The sequence below is a fragment of the Podarcis vaucheri genome, assembly GCF_965113315.1.
Source record: "Podarcis vaucheri genome assembly, chromosome: 3".
Taxonomy (NCBI): domain Eukaryota; kingdom Metazoa; phylum Chordata; class Lepidosauria; order Squamata; family Lacertidae; genus Podarcis; species Podarcis vaucheri.
The window spans coordinates 43,122,984-43,145,545 of NC_138761.1; the positions used below are offsets into that span (position 1 = coordinate 43,122,984).

At 47.3% G+C, this 22,562-nt stretch overlaps 1 protein-coding gene across 1 annotated transcript; it reads left to right on the forward strand.

The window, feature by feature from the left end:
* Window positions 1-17,243: 17,243 nt before the first annotated feature.
* LOC309529115 (uncharacterized protein) lies at window positions 17,244-22,327 on the forward strand. The gene is made up of 2 exons (XM_082216864.1): window positions 17,244-18,021; window positions 21,402-22,327. Exons 1-2 carry the CDS (start codon window positions 17,355-17,357, stop codon window positions 21,974-21,976), a joined length of 1,242 nt encoding a protein of 413 aa, XP_082072990.1. The 5' UTR covers window positions 17,244-17,354; the 3' UTR covers window positions 21,977-22,327.
* The last annotated feature ends 235 nt before the right edge of the window (window positions 22,328-22,562 follow it).

A 22,562-nucleotide genomic window follows, 5' to 3' on the forward strand; every position in this document is an offset into this window, starting at 1 on the left:
GCTTGCAAGCTTCCCGTGGGCATCGGGCTGGCCCCTGTGAGAACAGGATGGTGGACTAGATGGGCCACTGGCCTAATTCAGCAGGGCTATTCTTATGTGCTTATTGTTAAAGCAAGCATGTGGAGCCTAGGTTTGTCCAAATGTTGTTGAACCAGAACTCCTATCATCCACACTGGACGATGATGCTGGGAGTTGGGAGTCTAAAATGTCATTGAGCTTCTACTCAGTAGTGATCTAGAGTGGACTCCAATGTAAAAATTTAAACACATTGCAGCATCCCCCAAAATAAACCAGAGGCATGTCATCCAGTAGAGCTTTACTGCTACTGGAGGCAAATGAGCATAATGGTCACAAATCCAATACGTTCAGGATTGGCACAGTCCATAAGAAATCCAGTTGCAGAAGACTTAACTTAAACTTACAATAACTTGTAATAAGTCTAAAACTTAACATTAAGCATACAGAACACCACACCAGAAGGAAAAGAGATAGAAAAAGAAAGTGCGAAACCCAGGCTCCTTCTGGCCTATTATGATGATCTTATGAACTTGACAGAAAGAGATAAGAGAACCAGTTTAAACCAGCTGTACTCAGCTTCTCTGAAGGAATAACCCAAACACCATGAACCTTCTTTCACACAGAGAAGCTTCCAGAACCCTCTTGAATTAAGTCGAATAGGAAAGATCTCTACACATCAGATCAATACTTTCTGTACTAAGAAATGCAAACAAAAACAGCTGGAAGGCCACAGATTCCCCATCTCTGGATTATCAGACTTTGAGATCTGGGAAATTGAAATCCTCACTGAACCTTGAAAATTTACAGGATGACCATATCTCTCATCCTAATGTGCCCATGAACACCAGATATCATTTACACCCCCTTCAACAAAATCTTCATTATATTTAAACATGCCAGGCCCCTTACGAATTCTCAGGCCTCTTCATATACATTTGCCTCAGTATTCTGGGAGCACAGAGGTCACATTTGATGTTTCTTTTCTGCAGATCTACAAAGGATTTCCAGACTACTGTCACTGAGGTGGAACTTTAATCAGAGAAGAATGGTGGGTCTAAAAGCTTTCAAATAGCATTCCATGATCCAAAATCTCAAAGAAAGCATAGGAAACAAAGTAGCATGGGATGATGGATTTACAACCAAAGACTCCTTTGTCAAGTCCAAAGACTACCCATCTTTTTCTGCCATGGTTGGTTAGTATTTCCATTTTGACTCAAGAAGCCCCTAAGTGAAGAAGTCATAAGGTTAGTATTATCAAGGTTTGAGAATTTGTGTTAAAGTTTACTTGTGCTTTGGAGTCCTATGAGTCTTTTTGCTTCAGTATTTCATTTATATGGCAAAAGTATATATAAAAAAGTATTTCGATTCCAATTCCTACTGTGTGAAATGTGTACTCATAGTTTAAATGTGAATTAAGAAATTGCCCTAAAAATGTCTGCCTGAGAAATTGTGCTCTGTGCTATATCAGAGATATAAGTGATCCAAAAACATGATTATTTTAAATCACTCCCTGATGAAGAATCCCTTCGCAAATGCATCAGACACCAATAAAACTTGGCACTTCTTGATGGATAATATGCATGGACCACAAAATGTAGTAGTTGATGGTATTTAACTGATTGTATTGTATTTCTTCTTGCAATCCACCCTGAGGTCTACAGACAAAAGGTGGGATATAAATTATAAAACCAAATAAACAAATAGTTGCTTCCTCACATGTTTTAATGGTCTCACTGACCTAGCAGCAGTTCTCCAGGGCAGTGGCGTAGCGTGGGGGGTGCCAGGGGTGCCGGCCGCACCGGGCGCAACATTGGGGGGGGGCGCGTTTGGCCGGCCCTTCGCAAGACGAAAGTCCATAGGGAAATCTCCGGGACAGCGGGGAAGCGCAGCGCGTCTTCCCCACTGTCCTCGGACCTCCTCCGAAGGCTTGCGGTGGGGCGGAGAGACCTCCTCCCGCCGCCAGCCTTCGGAAGGCTGCTCCGATGCCTGGCGGTGGCGCGGAGAGACCTCCTCCTGTCGCCAGGCTTCGGAAGGCTGCTCCGAAGCCTGGCGGTGGGGCGGAGAGACCTTCTCCCCGCGCCAGCCTTCGGATGGCTGTCCTGAAGATTTGTGGTGGGAGCAGTGGCGTAGCGTGGGGGGTGCACCTGGCGCAACATCTGGGGGGGGCGTGGAAGAGACTTGAGTGCTAAAATCCACGGGTTAGGGGGTGCAAATTACTTGCCTTGCCCCGGGTGCTGAGAACCCACGCTACGCCACTGCTCCAGGGTAAAGATACCTAACTAAAGAGGTCTGGGGCCTTCAGCTCTACCTATGACTCTTCCTCTGGCAGCATGAGCGCTGCAACCCCAGAGTCGTCTGCGACTGGACTTAACTGTCAGGGGTCCTTTACCTTTATGTCAGGTTTAGTTCTTCTCCCACACAAGACACGGAACACTGGAAGTTTAAGTCACTGAGGTTTATTTCTCATCCTTCACTGTCGGAGTCAGTTGACTTGACTGGCTTCTGACCCCTCCCAAGGCCAGATATATGCCACGTCCTTCCCTTCCTCCTGCTGGCCCGCCTCTGCTCTAATCGCTTGCTCCGCCTCCTACTTCTTGGCGACTCAGGTGCAGCCAAATTCCTCTTCCTCTGGAGATTCCTCTCTGCTGGGTGTGTCCCTGACACTTTACCTTTTTTATGGTTTAAGAGAAAATTATATGAAAATGATATATCATTGGTATCTAACACCAAGTAAATTGGCAAAAATGTATAAATCTAAATCAAACAAATCTTGGAAATGTAAAGAGAAAGTTCTTTTTATCATATGTGGTGGTCTTGTAGTAAGGTTAAGGTTTATTGGGAAATGATATATAATGAATTGAAAAAGATGTTCAAAATAACTTTTAGGGAAGCTTTTAATTTTTGACGGTCTGTTGTATTTTAATATTTTGTTGGAAGCTGCCCTGGGTATAAATAATAAATTATTATTATTATATTATCATTTTATTTTTAAAAACCCAGCTTTTCTTTTGGGAATTGTCAGGGGATGGTTAGCTGCTTGTGCTTAAAATTGTGCCCCTTCAGAGTTTGTGCGACCCCACAAACCTCTGTGTGTGACAGAGCTCCTCAGACATGTCTGCTCTAGTCACTAGTAGAGTCTGACAGTGGCTGTCTGCGGAAGCGCTTCCAGCAAAGAAGTTCCTTAACGGAAACGCGTCTCCTGGACTCACGACGTGGCAGCTTCCGGCGAAGTATGGGTCTCCCTGCAGTTGCTTCTGACACCTCCCCGCTATTTTCGCTCGAAGTGTCTCTCACCCCTTTCTCTCCCCTGCTGCTTCCTGCCTGGGCTGCTGCGTCTCTCTCAGCATTACTGAGATCCTCCTCCAGAGACCCCGCGCTCCCCCTGCTGGTCCCTGCTTTGGCTGTTGACTCTCTCCCAGTCTCTGGGAGCCTTACCACTTCCCTTTCCTCCGATGTCAGTTCCCTGACATCCACCTCCCCTCCAGGGCCCCCCTCTCCCCCGCCCCTACTTTCTCCTCTGGGCGGTGAGGAGCTGAAACCCCTAAAAGAATCCTCTTCATCTTCAGACGTCTCGAACAATTCCCTCCATCGGTCTTCGTTCCGACTCGCTGAATCCTCCTCCACCTCGGAATCAGCTAACCCCTCCAACTCTTCTTCGTCGTCGGTGGTGGCGAAGTATTCCCTCCGGAACCTCGCCACTGGCTGGGGTTTTCTAGGGAATCTCTGATGAAACGTTTCAATCAAAACCTCGTCATCTACATCCTCCGCCCTGACCCAGGTGTTTTCCGACTCCGGCTCCCCTTCCCACATTACCAAATACTCTACTTGCTCTCCCCTCCACCTAGAATCGAGAATCTCCGCTACATGGTAGCTGTGTTCTTTTTCCTCCATAGCTGGTCCCCTATTGACCCTCCCCTCTCTGTCCCCTATATACGGTGACAGCAATGATCTGTGGAACACTGGGTGCAACTTCATGTGGTTCGGTAACCGGAGTCTGAAAGCCACTGGGTTGACCTGTTGCGTGACTTCAAATGGGCCCAGTCTTTTGGGTCTTAACTTCTTACAACCTCCTTTAAATGGTAACCCTTGGGTGGACAGCCACACCTGGTCCCCCACCCTAATGCTTTCCCCTTCCCTTCTGGTTTTGTCTGCCTGCCTCTTATATTCCTCCTTCGCCCTGTTTAAATTAAGTTGGAGCTGGCGATGGATCGCTTCCATTTCTTCAACGAACTGTTCTGCGGCAGGAACGCTCCAGTTCTCCCCCTCCCCCCCTGGGAAGGCTCGGGGATGACACCCGTGATTGGCCAAAAAAGGGCTCATCCCCGTGGACACGTTCTCTGCATTGTTATAGGCAAATTCTGCCAACGCCAGCTTCTCCACCCAATCATTCTCTCTGTCATTCACATAATACCTCAAATATTGCTGGAGGACACCATTAGCTCTTTCCGCCTGCCCATTGGTTTCTGGATGACGGGCAGTGGAAAAATTCACCTCTACATGCAATAAGCTCATGAGCTTCCTCCAGAACCTGGAAGTAAATTGTTTCCCTCGGTCCGAAACCACCCTCAAGGGGGCACCATGCAACCTAAACACATTTTCCACAAACAATTTAGCGGTTTCTTCTGCTGTGACCGCATGTGAGCAGGCTATAAAGTGGGCCATCTTGGTTAACAGGTCTACCACAACCATAATGGCTGTCTTCCCTTTGGACCTGGGCAGATCAGTCATGAAATCTATTGCCACTGCCTCCCATGGTCTTTCCGGCGTGGGTAGTGGTTCTAATAAACCTGCCGGTGCCCGCCTCTCCCCCTTGGCTCGTTGACATCGGTCACACCCTCTCACATATTCACGCACATCTTCCCTGACCTTGGGCCACCAGAATTCCCTGGTAACCAGCCACATGGTTTTGTGTTGCCCAAAATGCCCTGCTGTGGGGCTATCGTGCAGTTGCTTGAGTACCTTTTCCCTCAATTCCCCTTCAGGTATGTATAACGCTCCCTTGTAATACAACGCCCCGTTTCTCTCCTCAAAACCCCCGGGTTTGTCTCCCTCCCTCCTGAGACCCCTGAGTTTGTCCTGGGCGTATTCATCCTGCACCGTTCCCTCTACCAGTTCCCTTTGCCCCACCAAAGCCGCCCCACACACCCAGCGGTCCTCGGGAATAACATGGGTCTCTTCGGGTGCACCCTCTCCCTCCAAATATTCAGGTTTGCGTGAGAGAGCGTCCGCCCTAACGTTCTCCGGGCCTGGTACGTAACAAATCTCAAAGTTAAATTTGGAGAACTCCTGGGCCCATCTCAACTGCCTTTGGTTGAGCACTCGCGCAGTTCTCCAATACTCTAGATTCTTATGGTCCGTGCACACTTGCACCTTCTGTTGTGCACCAATTAGTAGGTGCCTCCATCTCCGGAAGGCCTCATAAATAGCAAGAAGTTCCCGGTCGTGCACCGTGTAGTTTCTCTCAGATTTGTTCAGCTTTCGCGAAAAGAAGGCACACGGTCGCCACTCTGACCCCTCCTTCCCCGGCTGCAGAAGAAGCACCGCCCCTATGGCTCTGTCAGAAGCGTCTGTTTCGACCCTCAGCTTTTTTTGTAAATCCACATGTAGAAGTTGTTCGTCAGAGGCGAAGGCCCTTTTCAGTTCCTCAAACGCTCGCTCCGCCTCCCCCGTCCAAACAAACTTCTTTTTGCTGCTGAGACAGTCCGTGATGGGCGCCGTCAGGTGGGCGAAGTTTCGGATGAACTTACGATAAAAGTTTCCAAACCCTAGGAACCTCTGCACATCCTTCTTGGTCTTGGGTGTTTTCCATTCCAGCACCGCTTGAACCTTGCCGGGGTCCATGGCCAACCCCTTGTCTGACAAGCGGTACCCCAGGAATTCCACCTCCTTGGTATGAAACTGACACTTTTCCAGTTTCACCCACAGTCTGTTGGCTTGCAGCCTGCTCAACACTTCTCTGACGTCTCTTACATGTTGCTCCTCATTCTCCGAATACACCAACACGTCATCTAAGAAGGCCACGCAATTCTTGTAGAGCAAAGGCCCCAGTACATGGTTCATAAAGGCTTGAAAACACGCGGAGCCTGTTTGTAATCCAAAAGGCATAACGAGGTATTCAAATGCCCCCAAAGGGGTGAACATGGTGGTCTTCCATTCATCCCCTTTCCTTATACGTATCAGGTTGTACGCCCCCCTTAGGTCCAGCTTTGTAAAAATCTTTCCTTTTCGCACCCTGGTCAAAATATCATCAATCCTGGGCATAGGAAAAGCCGCCGGCTCTGTCACTGCATTTAGGGCCCGAAAGTCACATACCAGCCTCGGCTTGTCCGTGTTTTTTTTATCCACAAAAAACACTGGGCTACCCCCCGCTGCCTTGGACTCTCTGATGAAGCCTCTCTTCAGGTTCTTGTCAATGAACGCTCGCAACTCCTGCATCTCCCTGTCTGACATGGCATACAACTTGCCTACAGGAAGCTGTGCTCCAGGGAGTAAATTGATCTGGCAATCAAAGGGCCTATGCGGGGGTAGTTGGTCCGCTTCCTTCTCGCTGAACACGTCGCTGAGATCAGCATACTGTGGTGGCACCTTCCCCTTCTCCATCACTTCCGTCCCTGCTAGGGTGGCTTGGGCCCCTGCTGACCCCTTTTCCGCCCTGCAGTGTTCTAAGCAGTGTGCGGAACCGAAGGAAACCACTCTTTGATGCCAGCCCACCAGCGGATCATGTAGGGCTAGCCAGCTCATTCCCAAAATAATGGGAGCGCCTCCCAAGGTGGCCACATTAAACGCTATCAGTTCTGTGTGCCTTGCCACCCTCATTATCATTGGGACGGTCTGCAAGCTGACGCCTCCTCCCAACAGTTCCCTGCCATCAATCGTGGTCACCTGCAGGGGGTTGCTTAAAGGGATAGTCTGTATCTGGTGCTCAGCAGCAAACTCCTTGCTCATGAAATTGCAGGAGCTGCCTGAGTCCAACAGCGCCTTTATTTTTAGGGGGTGTCCATTTTGCAGCTCTAGCGACACTTCAATCACTAGAGCAGGTCGAGGAGCTTCTGGCACTGGCACTTGGGGAAGGGGCACTTTCACTGCTCTTTGGCCTGGCTGCAGTGCCCTGCTGGCAACCAGGCGTTGGCTTTTACCTGCTCCGTTTCTCCCTGCTCTTCCCCCTCAACAGCTCCCACCATCCCTTGCCATTCCTTCCTCTGGGGGCAGACTCTGGCAAAGTGGCCTGGCTGTTGGCAGAGATAGCATTTCCGGGCTCCCTTTCCCTCCTTCTTCGCCCCCTCACTGGGCTTTGAAACTGCGCGCGCGCGGGCTGTTCCGATTTCCATCGGCTCTGCCGGCGGGAAAGCTGGCTCAGGAATGTCTGGAATGCGTAACTCCTTCCAACGTTCCCCTCTCCCTTCCCGCCTCTCCAAGGCTCTTGCCTCCTGGCGCGCTCCAATGGTCAGCGCAGATTTGGTCAGCTGATCCATAGACCCCGCCCTGGGGCTCCTGGCCAGCTCGTCTTTCACAGCTGAAGAAAGACCTTCTTCAAATAGCATCTGAATGGGTGCCGCCGATAAATCCCACCCCAATCTGTGAATCAGCATGGTAAATTCAGTCCAGTACTCACGGACAGATCTGCTTCCCTGCTTGCAAGCCATTAGCTGTCTGCGTACCAACCCTTCCTCAATATCGCTGGAAAACATGATATCCATTGCACGAAAGAATTTCATAGTGTCCTTTAGGATATCGTTGTGCGTTGCCATCAGGGGTCGAACCCAGTCCCGCGCCCCCTTCTCAAGATGCCCAATTACGAACGCAACTCGCGATTCCTCATCAGGGAACTCATCAAACTGCACATTCAGAGCATATTGCATCTCAGTCCTAAAGGCATGGTAATCCTTGGGGTCCCCCCCAAACTTCTGCACCAATCCTGGTACCTTTCTGGGGAACTGAGTGGTTCTCCCCTTTTTGTCAGCATCCTGAGCCCTTCTCTCCTCGAGCCTCGCCATCTGCAGCGCAAGTTGGACCTCCAGAGCTTGATACCTTTCTTCCAAGCTTGGACCAGCTCCAACCCCTGCGTCTCCGGTTCCGACTGGGTTGCTCATGATGCTTTCTCCTGCACAGGCAGCGTACAGAGACTGTCAGACTGCTGTCAGGGGATGGTTAGCTGCTTGTGCTTAAAATTGTGCCCCTTCAGAGTTTGTGCGACCCCACAAACCTCTGTGTGTGACAGAGCTCCTCAGACATGTCTGCTCTAGTCACTAGTAGAGTCTGACAGTGGCTGTCTGCGGAAGCGCTTCCAGCAAAGAAGTTCCTTAACGGAAACGCGTCTCCTGGACTCACGACGTGGCAGCTTCCGGCGAAGTATGGGTCTCCCTGCAGTTGCTTCTGACACCTCCCCGCTATTTTCGCTCGAAGTGTCTCTCACCCCTTTCTCTCCCCTGCTGCTTCCTGCCTGGGCTGCTGCGTCTCTCTCAGCATTACTGAGATCCTCCTCCAGAGACCCCGCGCTCCCCCTGCTGGTCCCTGCTTTGGCTGTTGACTCTCTCCCAGTCTCTGGGAGCCTTACCACTTCCCTTTCCTCCGATGTCAGTTCCCTGACAGGAATTATATGAATAAAACTACCTAAATTCTATAGAAATTTATGTATATATGCTACTACAGCAGCAAGAATGTTACTTGCCCAGAAATGGAAAGAAGCAGAAGTCCCAGTAAAGGAAGAATAGATACAAAAACTTATAGAATATGCAGAAATGGTGAAACTTACCAGAAGAATAAGAAATCAATATAACAAACTCTTTATAAAAGAAGGGAAATGGCTTATTGAATATTTACAGATAAACTGTAAACAGATAAAAACATTAGCAGGATTTATAAGAGTATATATTTACAGCAGATAATTAAATGAGTAAATTAAAATAATTTGGATATGCAGAAGATATGAAAAAAATTAAGGAACCACAGAAAGAGGGGGAAGGAAGTCAAATTTTGAAATGTTAAATTGATTGTAAAATTAATGAAATGTATAAATGTGAAAAGTATAAATAAAAAAACTAAGAAGAATAAGAATAAGAAGTCACTCTTGTGGGGCCTTTCCAGCAAGGACTTAAGAATAAGAAGAGCCCTTGCTGGATCAGACCAAAGGACTATCTAGTCCAGCATCCTGTTCCTCACATGCCAAGCACGTACCTATGGAAAATCCCCAAACAGGACATGCTGCCTATGGGGAACATGTTCAGCTGCCATATTTTCCCAGTGTGCCCAGAGGACAAATCAGCAGCATGTTCTTTCTCTGGCCCTTTTGCCAAAAATAACTTGAACAGTAAGTAGAAAACCGAAGAAAACACTATTGGACAGTGGGGTGAAATGACCTTGTTGAGTAAATCTGTTGTAGCAAAAGTGACAAGAGTGATGTCTTTAGGGTTAACTGTGCATGAACCCTGTTAAGGAAGACTGAAGATACTTGATTTAAATCAGGGATCGGGAACATGTAGTCCTAATGAGAACTGGAATCCAACAACACCTTAAGGGCCACAGGCTCCTTAACCAGAATAACCACAGCAAGTGGTTCTTTAACCAGAATAACCACAGCATTTCCACCCTGGGAACTTCCATGAAGTTGCATACAGAAATAATCTAGCAACCATGAGGGAAGAAGCTCCCCACAGGTCAAGGTATCTAGTACTCAAGGTTGGCCAACTTATTTTGTCACCCAGGCCAGAAAATCTTACAAGTGCATCTCCCTAGGGAGTTAAATACACAGCAATAATAAATTAAATAACCATCAACTTGGCACTCATGACTCTCAAAGTCAGCTACCTGAGGTGGTTGCCACACTCTGGCAAATGGTAGGGCTGTCCTGAGCACTAGTCTTTCTCCCTGTCCTGGAAAAATGATTCAAAATTATGAAAGGGCTGTCATGGGTAAAGAGAGAGAGAGACATGGAATGACTTGTAGACTAGCTATGACCTGGGCTCCAGTCCCACACTTGACAGAGAGCAAAGGATATACTTCAAGTTTTAATTTTTTTTTTTTAATGCATGACTGGAAGAAATACTTGACAGCTTATCTGAAGTTTTGGAGTTTGTGTGCCCTGGGCAATGCGTACTGAATACTTAAGACATCTTCTCTCATGAAGGTACAGGCATCGCATGATGATATTGCTGTGAGTGATGGACAATGCCACACACTGCATACTTCCAAAGATAAAGAGCTGCTGAAATGTCAGTGTGGGAAGCAACATTTCAGGGGTACATTGATGCCAGCTTCAGTAACAGGTCTAAACCAAATCCCAATTATTTGGCCATTTTCATGGCAGCTCTTCCTTAAATTAACAAAAGGAGGTGCCTAAGAAATGAGATTGGAGATTCAGTTCCTGAATGCACACAAAATACCAGTTAGGGAAGTGATGAATATTGCAGGAAAGTTGTCTCCTAACGTTTAGCGTATAAAACAATGAATTTGTTATCAAATGTAGATCCAGATTCAGTAGGTCTGGACACCTTCCTATTTATTTATTTATTTCATAAAATTTATACACTGCTTGGTTGTAAAAAAAAAAAAAGACCTCAAAGCAGTTTACAAAAAGATAAAAATAATAATACAGCCAAACCTTAAAACATACCCAAGTCAAAATACTAAAACAGATTAAAACTACCTCAGTTTTCTAAGCCTCTAGGTAGACTGAGCACCAAAAAGAGTGCGGTGAAGATGCCAGCTTGATCTCAGCTGGCAGAGAATTCCAAAGTGTAGATGCTGCGATGCTAAATGATCAAGTTCTTACAAATGTAGCATGAGATGCTTGGTACTTGGAGGCAGCAACCCCACTTCAAAACACGTGTATCAGCTGTGAAAGGCACATGCTTCTAGCATTATGGCTTTTGTCTTTAAAATATGGGTTGGAAGCATCTGTATTAGGGCAGCCACATTTGCACTGTCAAAGAAGGAAAATATTCACCACTGGAAAAAAGGCCATCAATTTGCATACATAATTTATATGTATGTATACATTTAAAAAATTTCTAGAATTTAAATTTCATAGGTGAGACGATTAATTAGCCACACAAATCCTCTCTATAAAGTATTTCGCACCTAACCCCAGATCACCTAAATTTATTCTTATTAATTAATTTAACCTCAATTAATTCATCACCTAGATGACCCAGATCATGCCCCAAAATTCATTTCCCTTGTCAGCCATGATAAAATGGGCTCAAGACATTGGTCACAATATTATGTCCGAAGACTGGGAAAGGTTATGTACCACCGGTATGAAATTTACGGCATGTAGTGCCTTGAAAGAAAACATTATGAAAATGGTATACCGGTGGTACATGACCCCAGTCAAACTTGCTAAGATATACCATTTGTCTGACAATAAATGTTGGAAATGTAAGGAGGCTGAAGGGACATTCTTTCACCTCTGGTGGACTTGTCCAAGATTGAAGGCCTTTTGGGAAATGATTTATAACGAGTTAAAAAAGGTGTTTAAGTACACCTTCCCCAAGAAACCAGAGGCCTTCCTTCTGGGCATTGTCGGCCAGAAGGTGTTAAAAAAGGATAGAACTTTTTTTATGTATGCTACAACAGCAGCAAGAATCCTTATTGCTAAGCATTGGAAGACCCAAGATTTGCCCACACTGGAGGACTGGCAGACGCAATTGATGAACTACATGGAACTGGCCGAGATGACTGCAAGGATCCGAGACTTGGGAGAAGAGGCAATGGAGGAGGACTGGAAAAAATTTAAAGACTATTTGCAGAAGTATTATAAGTTGTATGAAACATAAGACGTCGTATGATTGGGAACGTTAGCCCCAGCAATGAAATTTTATTATCTATGAAACTGACAATATTCATGAAAGAATCAAAGTTTAAACGGGTAAAAAGGATATTATGTTATATTTTTAGAGTAATTGGAGAATAAGAGATTTAAACTTAAATTGCAACTGAAAATGTAAAGAAACACATGAAATAAGGGTATAATTTGCTGGCAAATTTTATTATCAAGAATGCACTCATGTGGGAGATGTGGGGAAGTCCAATGGAAATTTGAAATAAGTTGTCGAAATGGTTGAGATTTTCTGTTTTTTCTTCCTTTTTTTCTTTAGCTCTGTCTTTCTTTTTGTTTTCTCTGTAATTTGGAAAAAATGTAATTAAAAATTATTATAAAAAAAAAAACAAAAACAAAATTCATTTCCCTTAATTTAATTATCCCCCCCATCCAATTAAATTATCATATCATTTTGCCCCCAAAAAATCTCTTTCAAAATAAATAATGTGTTGTGATTCCCTTCAGGTTGTGACCATTTTAGATTTTACTGTGAGATAACGTGGCTATGGGGGTCGACCAGAAAAGTAACTCCCGTTTCTTTTCCAGGGGTATTGTTATGGGGGGGGGTGGCTGTCCAGTGTGACCTGGTAGGAAAGGGGGCCCCAGGCTATCCTACCCTATATTCAAGGGAGCGGGGAAGCTTCATGAATATACTTTTGTACCTGGTGATCTGCACAAAGTGAATCTCAAGAAAAAGTCCTATGTATGTTGGGACCAAGGTCTAATCAAACTGTGTACACTTACTGGACCATCATTTCATTGCCAAAGAAATGGTGCTCTGCTATACTCAAGACACCAATTCTCATCTTCATATTTCTCCCTTCATGGTGTTGCCTGAAGTGAGCAGTTCCACCTAGCTGCACTGAAGGCCTGGCACCCTCATTTATGTCTGTGACTATGAGGAGAACAAAATTCATTAGCTTCAGTCAAAATAGCTGTAGAATGTAGAATTTTAATTTTAAAAGTGCCTAGCAAAAAAATATATCTCCGGACCAATATGTCTGGAATTTGCCACACCAATATTATCAAACAGAAATGGGGGCGGGGAATAGCTGTCTTTTTTTAGATTTCCCTACAACAGTAATTGGGGAGGCATGAGATTCAGTTTTAGAACCAAATTATGCATCGTCCATGTTAGTCTGATCTGAATTGGGCTTTTTGGGTTTTTTTAAAGCATCAAACCAAGGTCTGAACAAAACTGTGTGACATATGCATGCCCCTCATACAAATCTCTTTCAGGAAGACTAAACGAGGAAAGGGGGCCAGTTCACTTAAGTAATTGGGCCTATTTTGTTTATTGCAAGCCTTCCCAGTGTACTAACAGCACAGATGCCAATGTACAGATAACACATAAGCAATCTGTTGTTTTTGTTTCACTGTCTTTGAAGGAATACACTGCAATAGATATCCTTGAATTTTGCGCCATCTAAATCTGAACTTGGCCTGTCAGAGGAAGTCACTTGGTCAAGGTTACTGCCCATGATAAAGTCTGCCAAGCTTTATCAGGCTATCCATAGCAATTTTCCTTCCACAAGCAAGCACAGTATTATTACACATGTGGCTGAGCTTTCCAGATATTTTGATAGCTTTCAATCAGATACTTATCTCCGGGAAACAAAAGAGATATTTTTAAATTGCTGTACACATTGGCCCACTTGTGGCTTAAAAAAAAAAGAATTCATTTCTAGTTCGGCTGGAAATAGGAGGACACATACTTAGAGCAATACATATATAGGTATTTTTTTTTTTTTTACTGAGTTTCATCGCATGACTTGAGCTTTATTGGCAGTAAGTAAGACTGTGCCTTTGCCTAACGCAAGGTCATCCTGATCTATTGTGATTCTTTTTTTGGTGTGTGCTGAACGGGACAATTTACATTTCTCAAGGTGTCATTCTGCCATGTGATTTTTGATACGAACGAAGGGGAATCACAGTATGTTTTCATATTAAAATGTGAATTGCTCACGTTACTTCTTGGAAAAAAAATATAGTAATCATTATACCTGTTATTCTTTCATGACCAGTTTCTCCAGTCTTTCCTGATAAGCTCCTATTTCCATGATTAAATCAGGTAATCTTTAGAATGCTGCAGGGTTCGTTCTTGTTCTCAATACAGCAAGAAAACCCCTATTAATAAAGAATGGTCTATGCAGCAAGCAGATGGAGGGTCAGGACAGCACTGCTGTCCCTATTCTTATTTTTACATAAAAAAATAAACTGTTTAATGTGATAAAATATCTAAGCAGTTTACATAAAAACACATAAACTATATCATCCACCAGCATTTCCTAAAAACTAGATTCAAAGAAATGCCAGATGAAAAACAATGAAACAATATATATATATATATATCAGAAATAAAACAGAGCAATGTCCAAAGCAAAATATTAAAGGGTCAGTATGGTTAGGTATGTTTTAAAGAGGCATGTCAAGGTCATTATTGTCCCTGATTCACCAATTACCCAAGGAAGGGCATCCCAGAGGGTGGGAGCTACCACCAAGAAGGCCCCGTGGTCATGGAATTACCCTGACCTCTGCACCTTCTCCACCCATGCACATCACCGAGTGTCATGAATTGACTCTGTGCACAGACAATCTCTACACACATATTATGCTTGGGCAACTGAGGACCCTTCTTTCCATAGCCTCCCAGATTGCTTGTACAGAGCTTACACAGAGCTTATAGCCTGTAGATGTTTTGGGACTGTTGAATAACTGTGGGCTGGGCCACGGTTAGTAGGGACTATCCCAAAGGCACATTCACTGCCCATCCCACATATTGTTTCAATAGACCTTCACTCTTCTGGCACCATGTCACGTGACTGCAGTAGGTTTGTGGCCCCTAACCCCCAACCATCTGGGTGGGACTGATCAAGATATTCTTTCCCACCTCAATGATGAAAAGGTCCTCAGACCATACCTTCCTCCCTTTAGCTCCTTGCTGCAAAAGAAAATATCAGGTATCAGGGTTTGTTTCTATTTCTGACTACGAAACACAAAGCAAGAAATTTCTTCTTCTTCTTCTTCTTCTTCTTCTTCTTCTTCTTCTTCTTCTTCTTCTTCCTCCTCCTCCTCCTCCTCCTCCTCCTCCTCTTCTTCTTCTTCGACACTTGTAGCCAAGTAAGATTGTCTGGCATAAACACGATTTTAGCAGTGAGTCCGTAAGTGACTGTGGAGGCCAATTCTAGATCCATGTGTCCTTCCACATAGGTTTCCAGGTGGGAGTTGATCACGGTGAGGGTTTGCCAAGCGTGCCTTCCTCTTAGCACGTTTCTCCCTTTCGTCCTGAGTTCAAGTGTCTTCAGAGTCCATGACACCTTTGGTAAAGGCTGTCCTCCAATTGGAGCGCTTGCAGGCTAGTGTTTCCCAGTTGTCAGTGTTTATACTATATTTTTAAAGATTTGCCTTGAGAGAGTCTTTAAACCTCTTTTGTAACCCAGTATCGGATGACAAAAAACCCAGAAAAACACAACCTAATCAAATATTATATCCAAGAACATTAGTAGCACTTAACTGCAATGATTAAGTGAAATACAAATGCATACTAAAAGCTGAAAACCCTTCTAATAATATAAACACCACAAATATATACGTGAAAGTTGTCAAATTTTATCCCCTGTGAATTTACTGCTTTTAAAAACGGAAACCACTTAGAGTTAAACTGTTATGCCATGCCTTGACCTTTCGAAAGTCGCGACTGATGTGTCAATTTGTATTAGCGCCACAGAGTTGTTGTTGTTCAAATGGGCTGCAGGAGTACTGGAGTGACAAATCCAAAGAGTGCAGAACCAGCTGCCAGACTCCAGCCCCCTCCTTAATGGCCCTGAATGCACTGGCAAGGTTAGAGATGTCACTCTGGGGAGCAAGGGTTCCTGTTTGCATCCGACAAAACACATTCATTTCAGCTGCAGCCGAATTTTCCTCGGAGCTAGCGGCAGAGTGCGTTTTTTAACTAGAATGCTGCAGGGTAACAAGCAGATGTGGGGCAGCCCTCAAGGTTGATCTGGTAGCTGCAGATAAAGCGTGTTCTCACTAGCAGAGAGCACGTGTTGCGGTTGGGGAGCAGGCCACCATCGTGATTAGGCAAATTTGGAGAACCAAGCTGGTAGGGGGTTAAATTGGGTTGCTGGGGATTTTTTGGTGTTGCTATTTTCGGAGGAGGAGTCAGAGTCTATAAATTGAGGAGTAGGACTAGGGGACGTCCTCTTGGCCGTTTTGCATTGGATCAAGGAGCTGCTTGGTGTCTGAGACGGTTGTATTTCCATTCTATTTGCTTCCTATTGCCCCCCTGCCTTAATTTTATACTGGATTTATTGTTCCTCGTTAATTTAATTTCTTGGCTTAAGTTCCTCGTGGGTTCGTTCCTTAGGCAGGGGGGGGTGCCCCCTCCCTAGTCAGGGAGGTTTCTCCTTGATTGCGCCGTTCCAGGCCGCTTCTAGGGCCGCGGAGTGCGGCCGAGCCGCTTACAGCGTACTGCGGGAATACCCTGCACCCACCCGGGGGGTCGCTCCGCGGCTCCACGGCCTCGGTGCGCAGCTGGCTTCCATCCTTCCCTCCCCCCCCCCACATTCCCTCCATCGTCTCCCTCCGAAGGGAGGCCCTAATTGCTCGGAGGATCGCCCTGCGGCTCTGAGCCATGGAGCGCTCCTAGTCCCCCTTCCTTTCCCCGTCCCTCTCCCTATTTTGACTTACCTGTACCCCCTTTTTCGAGCCGGCTCCCGGGTGGTTGCGGTTTCTGGCGCGTCCCCGTCGCTCCGGCGGGCTGAAAGGAAAATAATTAAATAATTGTCGGGGGATACCGGCGGGATCGCGTGGCGCGGCCAGCGCCTGATACAGGAGGCCTCGATTATCTTGCGAGCAGCAGGCGCCGCTTGGGGGTGGATTGAGGCCTTCAGGGCTTCCTGGGGCCTCGGAGCGGCCTGTGCCTCGTTGGAGGAGCCTTGCTGCGTCAGGGCCCTCCATTGCCGATCCGTTTGGAGAGGCTAGGGATCGTGCGTCGGCAATTTGGCCTGCGCCCCCTTGTGGCCGGTGGCAGTAATTGCAGGCTGTCTACCCCGGAGCTCCCCTAGTGGCCTTGCCGGTATTGCAGCCGGCCTACTCTTGAGCTCCCCTGGTGGCCTAGTTGGTATTGCAGCCTCCTCTCCTTTAGTGGACAGGCTGTCATAGTGCCACCTGCTGGTGGATCTGATTATTGCACCATTGCAATTGTTTTTGCTGCGGAATTTTGATTTTCTTATAGGTTTCTCTTTTGAATTGACTGAATAACCCCTTTTTTTTGTGTGGTTGAGCCCTTAATTGGGCTGCCTACTCTTTTATCCTTGCAGGCTGGTTTGGAAGGCGCGTAATAATTTTACGTTAAGGATTTTAATTAGAATTGTTTAATTTTGTGCCTGGTTCTATTGAAGTTAATTGTCTTAAGTGTTCTGGAGTTCTTGGTTTCAAGTGCTACCGGGTCAGGCCTGTTTACTCGTTAACTGTTTGGAATTTTCTATTTTTATTTTCTTATTGCCTAGCAGGTATGGCTCCAAAGCGGGACGCAGCTCGCCCTGGTCCATCTTCCACTGCAAAACGGCCTATTAGAGGCCCATCGCAGGCGTTACGCTCACCTGTGACAAGACAACCAGAGGGACGAGTGCAGTCCTTGGTGTCCAGCATGGCCAGCGATCCTGCGGCTTTATCTCGCTTCGCGGCTAATCTGGATGGCTTTCTACAGCAGTGTTCCAGTCAGCCGTCCACATCAACAGCACCGCCTCCTCCTGTGGGCGCATCATCACCAGTCTTGTCGTCATCTGAGGAGGATGAAAGTGGGGAATTGTTTCCTGTGGTGGGGGGAAGTGACCCCCAGCCAACACAATCCCGATACATACCTGCTGCTCGTGGCCGGGCACGGAGGTCCCATCCTTCGCGGAGACCTTCGGGGAGGGGTGCCCATTCGGCCCCTTCTTCCCGCCATGGTAGGTTAGTGCTGCCTACTATTGAGGCAGCATCTGTTCCTGGTCCCTCACGGGTGGTTTCTTCTCCATCGGTCCCAGGTCTCTCTCGGCCGGATCAGGAATCGGAATCTTCCATTGAAGACAGCTTACCGGTTCCGGCCAGGAAGTCTTCGGGCGGGAAGCGTCGCCGCAGGAAGTCTTCCCGGAAGCACGCAAAGCGTAGGAGGGATGACTCCTCTACTTCTTATACCGGTACGTCATCTTCCAGTTCTGACGAGGAGGCAGGTAACTCACTGGAACTTTACTGGGGATTTGGCGAATCCGCATCGGGGCTTCCTAAGTGGGCTTGGGAGCGCCGGTCCAACACACATCGGGCTAGATATGGCATCGTTCAGGAATGTTTGGATGGCGTTTTGGTACCAGACGTTAAAGTATCCACCAACTCCGCCAGAGATGTTATTCCTGGTTTGCACCTGTCATCGAAGGTGCGCTCTAGGATTTTGGATGGGCGATATGTAGACATGTTTAAGTTGGCCCCGCCCTCGGAGGACCAAGAGAAGAGTAGTTCTTCCAAAAAGCGCCAGGGGGTTCCCAATGCAGATCGTTCGTTCGAACTTTGGCTTGATTGTTTCCAGGTCTTTGCTGGTGTGGTAATGGCTGCTTATCCCCGGAGATCTCTTCATTTAATGGTTTATTTGTCTATCGTTCGCTCGGCATTCACCAGAGCAGGTGAAAAAGCCGCGATAAAGTATGATGAGGCTTTCCGGCGCCGCGCAGCAAAAATTCCGTCTGCTCGCTGGGATCGGAAAGATCTTGACGTATGGACCACCCACGTGGCCCCACTTATTGATAAAAAGGCTCCTGAGCAGCAGAAGCCTAAGACAGGGGTTTTAAAAACTGGCCGCCGCCTGTTCTGCTGGGACTTCAACAAAGGGTCTTGTAATCGACAGGGGTGCAAATTCGTCCACGCCTGCGAAAGATGCAATGGCTCGCATCCCACTTCCTCTTGTTTTGCAGGCCGGCGGCCCTTTCGTGGTGGAAAAGGGGGTTCTCAGCAACCCCCAAAGCCCGCTCCTCCCGCAAACACCGCAGGAACTGCAAAATAGCTCGTTGACCTCTTTAGCTTTTACACCTATTCGCCTGGGGGTTTTGTTAACTTGGTTGCAGTCATACCCCAATAGGGAGGCTGCAGATTATTTGGGTAATGGTTTTTCTCAAGGTTTTCGGATTCCGGTAGTTGAGTCGCCTGTGGCAAGGAATCCTGCTAACCAAAAGTCAGTTCGTGAGCTACCTCAGGTTGCTCGCAAGAAGATTGCAAAGGAGGTGGCCATGCGTCGGATGGCCGGTCCTTTTGTCACCCCTCCTTTTCCAAATTTGCATGTATCCCCATTGGGTATTGTGCCTAAGAAGGCACCGGGGGAATTTCGTTTAATTCATAATTTGTCACACCCCATGGGTACGTCAGTTAATGACGTCATCCCTCCTGAACTCTGCTCAGTGAAGTACGCATCTCTTGATCAGGCAATCAAGGTGATTCGGAGCTTCGGCCATTCTGCGTTATTGGCAAAATGCGATATCGAGTCAGCCTTTCGCCTTTTGCCAATTCATCCGGAAGATTTTTGGTTGCTGGGTTTTCAGTTTGAGGGCAACTATTATTTTGATAAGGCAATGCCGATGGGATGTTCGATTGCTTGTGCCGCTTTTGAATCTTTCAGTACCTTTTTGGAATGGGCTCTCAAATCAAAAACCGGCCTGAGCGGAGTCACTCATTATTTGGATGATTTTTTATTGGCCTCAGCCCCTGATACTGGCGATTGCTCGGTGCTTTTGCAAGCTTTTGCCGATCTTACACAGGAATTGGGGGTGCCCCTAGCCGCGGACAAGACTGAGGGTCCTTCGACTCGGCTTACTTATCTGGGTATCCTTTTGGATACTGTTGCTCAAACTTCTAGCTTGCCAAGCGACAAACTAGCAAATTTGAGGAGGGTAATAGAGGAACTACTCCCTTTGAGGAAGGTGTCTCTTCGGCAGCTTCAATCGCTGTTGGGACACTTGAATTTTGCTTGTAGAGTGGTGGCGCCGGGGCGCCCCTTCTGCTCTCGCCTGGCTCGCCTCACCTCAGGGTTGAAAGCCTCGCATCATCGTGTGCGCCTCTCTAGTCAGGTAAAGGTTGATCTTTCCATTTGGTTGGAATTCCTCGAGGAATTCAATGGGGTGTCACTTTGGCAAGACACTTTGAACTTGCAGAATGACTTTCAAGTGCAGTCTGATGCTGCCGGTTCCCTGGGCTTTGGACTCTATTGGAAGGGACGTTGGTGTGCGGAACGTTGGCCAAAGACCTGGCAAGGGGGAGAGATTACGCGGGACCTAACTTTTCTCGAGTTTTTTCCCATTGCAGTGGCAGTGCATTTGTGGGTCGAGGAGTTCAGGGACCGTCGTGTCTGCTTCTGGACCGATAATCAAGCGGTGGTGTCAGTTTTGGCCAAGCTGTCGTCACGCTCCCCCCGGGTGTCGGCCCTTTTGCGGGTTTTTGTGTTACATTGCTTACGTTATAATATAGTTTTTTCAGCACGTTTTGTCCCCGGGGTGTCTAACGAAATTGCTGATGCTCTGTCCCGTTTTCAGATGGAGCGGTTCAGACTCCTGGTTCCAGAGGCTCGGATACGTCCGGAATGTTTCCCGGAACATCTCTGGAGCCTTGGCAGCAATTAGTTTTACAGGGAGTAGCGGCATCGGTCTCCCCTTCTACCTTACGTTCATACACAAAAGTGTGGGGTGATTTTGTAACATTCATGCAGCAATCTGCCTGCGACTTAAAAAGGGCTTCGCCCACATCTTCGCAGGTGTTGAGTTATTTAGCACATTTATTTCAGCTGGGCAGGGCAGCTAAGACGATTAGGATACATGCTGCCGCTATAGCATTTTTCTGCAAGGTATTCTTTGATAAGGACCCTTGTGCGAAGTTCATTGTCCGCAAAGCCTTGGAAGGATGGAGTAGACTTTGTCCTTCCCGCCCGACAAGTCGATTACCCATATCTTTTGATATGTTGTGCGTAATGCGCAGAAAGCTGCGGGGGGTGTGCTGGTCCGGCTATGAGGCTCGCCTCTTTTCGGCCGCCTTTTCGATCGCCTTTTTTGGTGCCCTAAGAGTGGGTGAAATTGTGGTTGAGGTTCATAGGGATGGCTGTACACGGGGCCTTTTGTTGCAGGACGTGCAGCTGTCTCCTGTGGAACTTCAAATTACAATAAGGCGCTCGAAGACGGATCAGAGGGGTAGGGGTGCAATCATTCGTCTCCCGGCTACTGGGGAGGCGGGCCCTTGCCCTGTGAAGGATGTCAGGAGGTACCTGTCCATCCGCTCCCCTGGGGATGGTCCGCTACTTAGGCATGAGGATGGTTCGCCCCTTTCAAGGCAACAGTTTGCGAAAATAATGCGGAAAGCAATCCTGGCGGGTGGCGGCAGGGCAAAGGATTTTGCCCCACACTCGTTCAGGATAGGGGCTGCCACTACGGCAGCACATTGGGGCTTGTCAGCAGCCAGGATAAAGGAGTTGGGTCGCTGGAAGTCGGGAGTGTTCAAGAATTATATCCGTTAAACGAGGACCTCACATTATTTTGTTTATTTATATTAGGTTTGGCGCCTGTCCGCATATGGATGGTGGGGCACAGCATCGTCCATTGGGCTGGTGTCGCTGCGCGGCAGTCGCGAATGGGTCCCGGTCTCGGCCTTCCTCAACATGTTCGGTTGTCCTGGCTGTCCAGAAGGGGAATGCATTGGTCGGAGCTCCTGCCTCGGATTCGGAGGCAGTTGCTATGGGAAGAACCCCCGTCGGCCATTGTGGTACATCTGGGTGAGAACGACTTGGTTTCTTTGGACTGTCGTTCACTGCGTGCTGCCATTTTATTGGACTTGGAGACGCTGCGAGCTATGATGCCGGCAGCAAAAATTTTTTGGTCAAGGCTGCTTCAACGGCGCTCTTGGAGGGGCAGTCATTGCCCGGCCGCCATTGAGAGAGCCAGAAGTCGCATCAATACTGCAGTATCAAAAAAGGTTTTGGAGTTCGGCGGGGATGTGATTTTTCATACCGAAATTTCTTCCCAGAGGCCATCCTTATTTCGAGATGACGGCGTGCACCTTTCGGCTTCGGGTAATGAAGCCTGGATAGGTGCAGTGGTGGTCAAGCTGAGGTCTTGGCTGGGGTTGTGAGTGGTTTGGCGGTGAGCCGTTGGCTCCATGGCGGTTAGGCATTGGTTAAATTGGTGCTTGGAGGGGTAAGGTGCCTATCCCTCCAAATGATGCGAATGGGAATTCCGTTAAAGGAATCCAGGGGCTTGCCATTCTTTCGTCCTTGTCCGTGGTGCCGGGCTTGGGCCGTGCAAGCCCCACCGGAACATGAGGGTGAGAGGTGTTGGACTGAATTCCCAGCCTCATTTCTCCCCAACAATTGTTTCCCACGCTGGCTTCCGGTGGTGCCCGGAAGTTTCAGCTCTGTCCTCGGGGGCAAGGACAGTAGTCATAACCAGTGCCTAAGCAACCACTCACATTGGCTGTATTTTAATAAAGTTGTGGCCAAAATTATGCCAAAAGCCTTAAACAAAAATGAACGTGTGTTGTGTGAATTTTTGGGGGGTGGCACTGCGGAACTCAACACGCAAAGCGTGTTCTCACTAGCAGAGAGCACGTGTTGCGGTTGGGGAGCAGGCCACCATCGTGATTAGGCAAATTTGGAGAACCAAGCTGGTAGGGGGTTAAATTGGGTTGCTGGGGATTTTTTGGTGTTGCTATTTTCGGA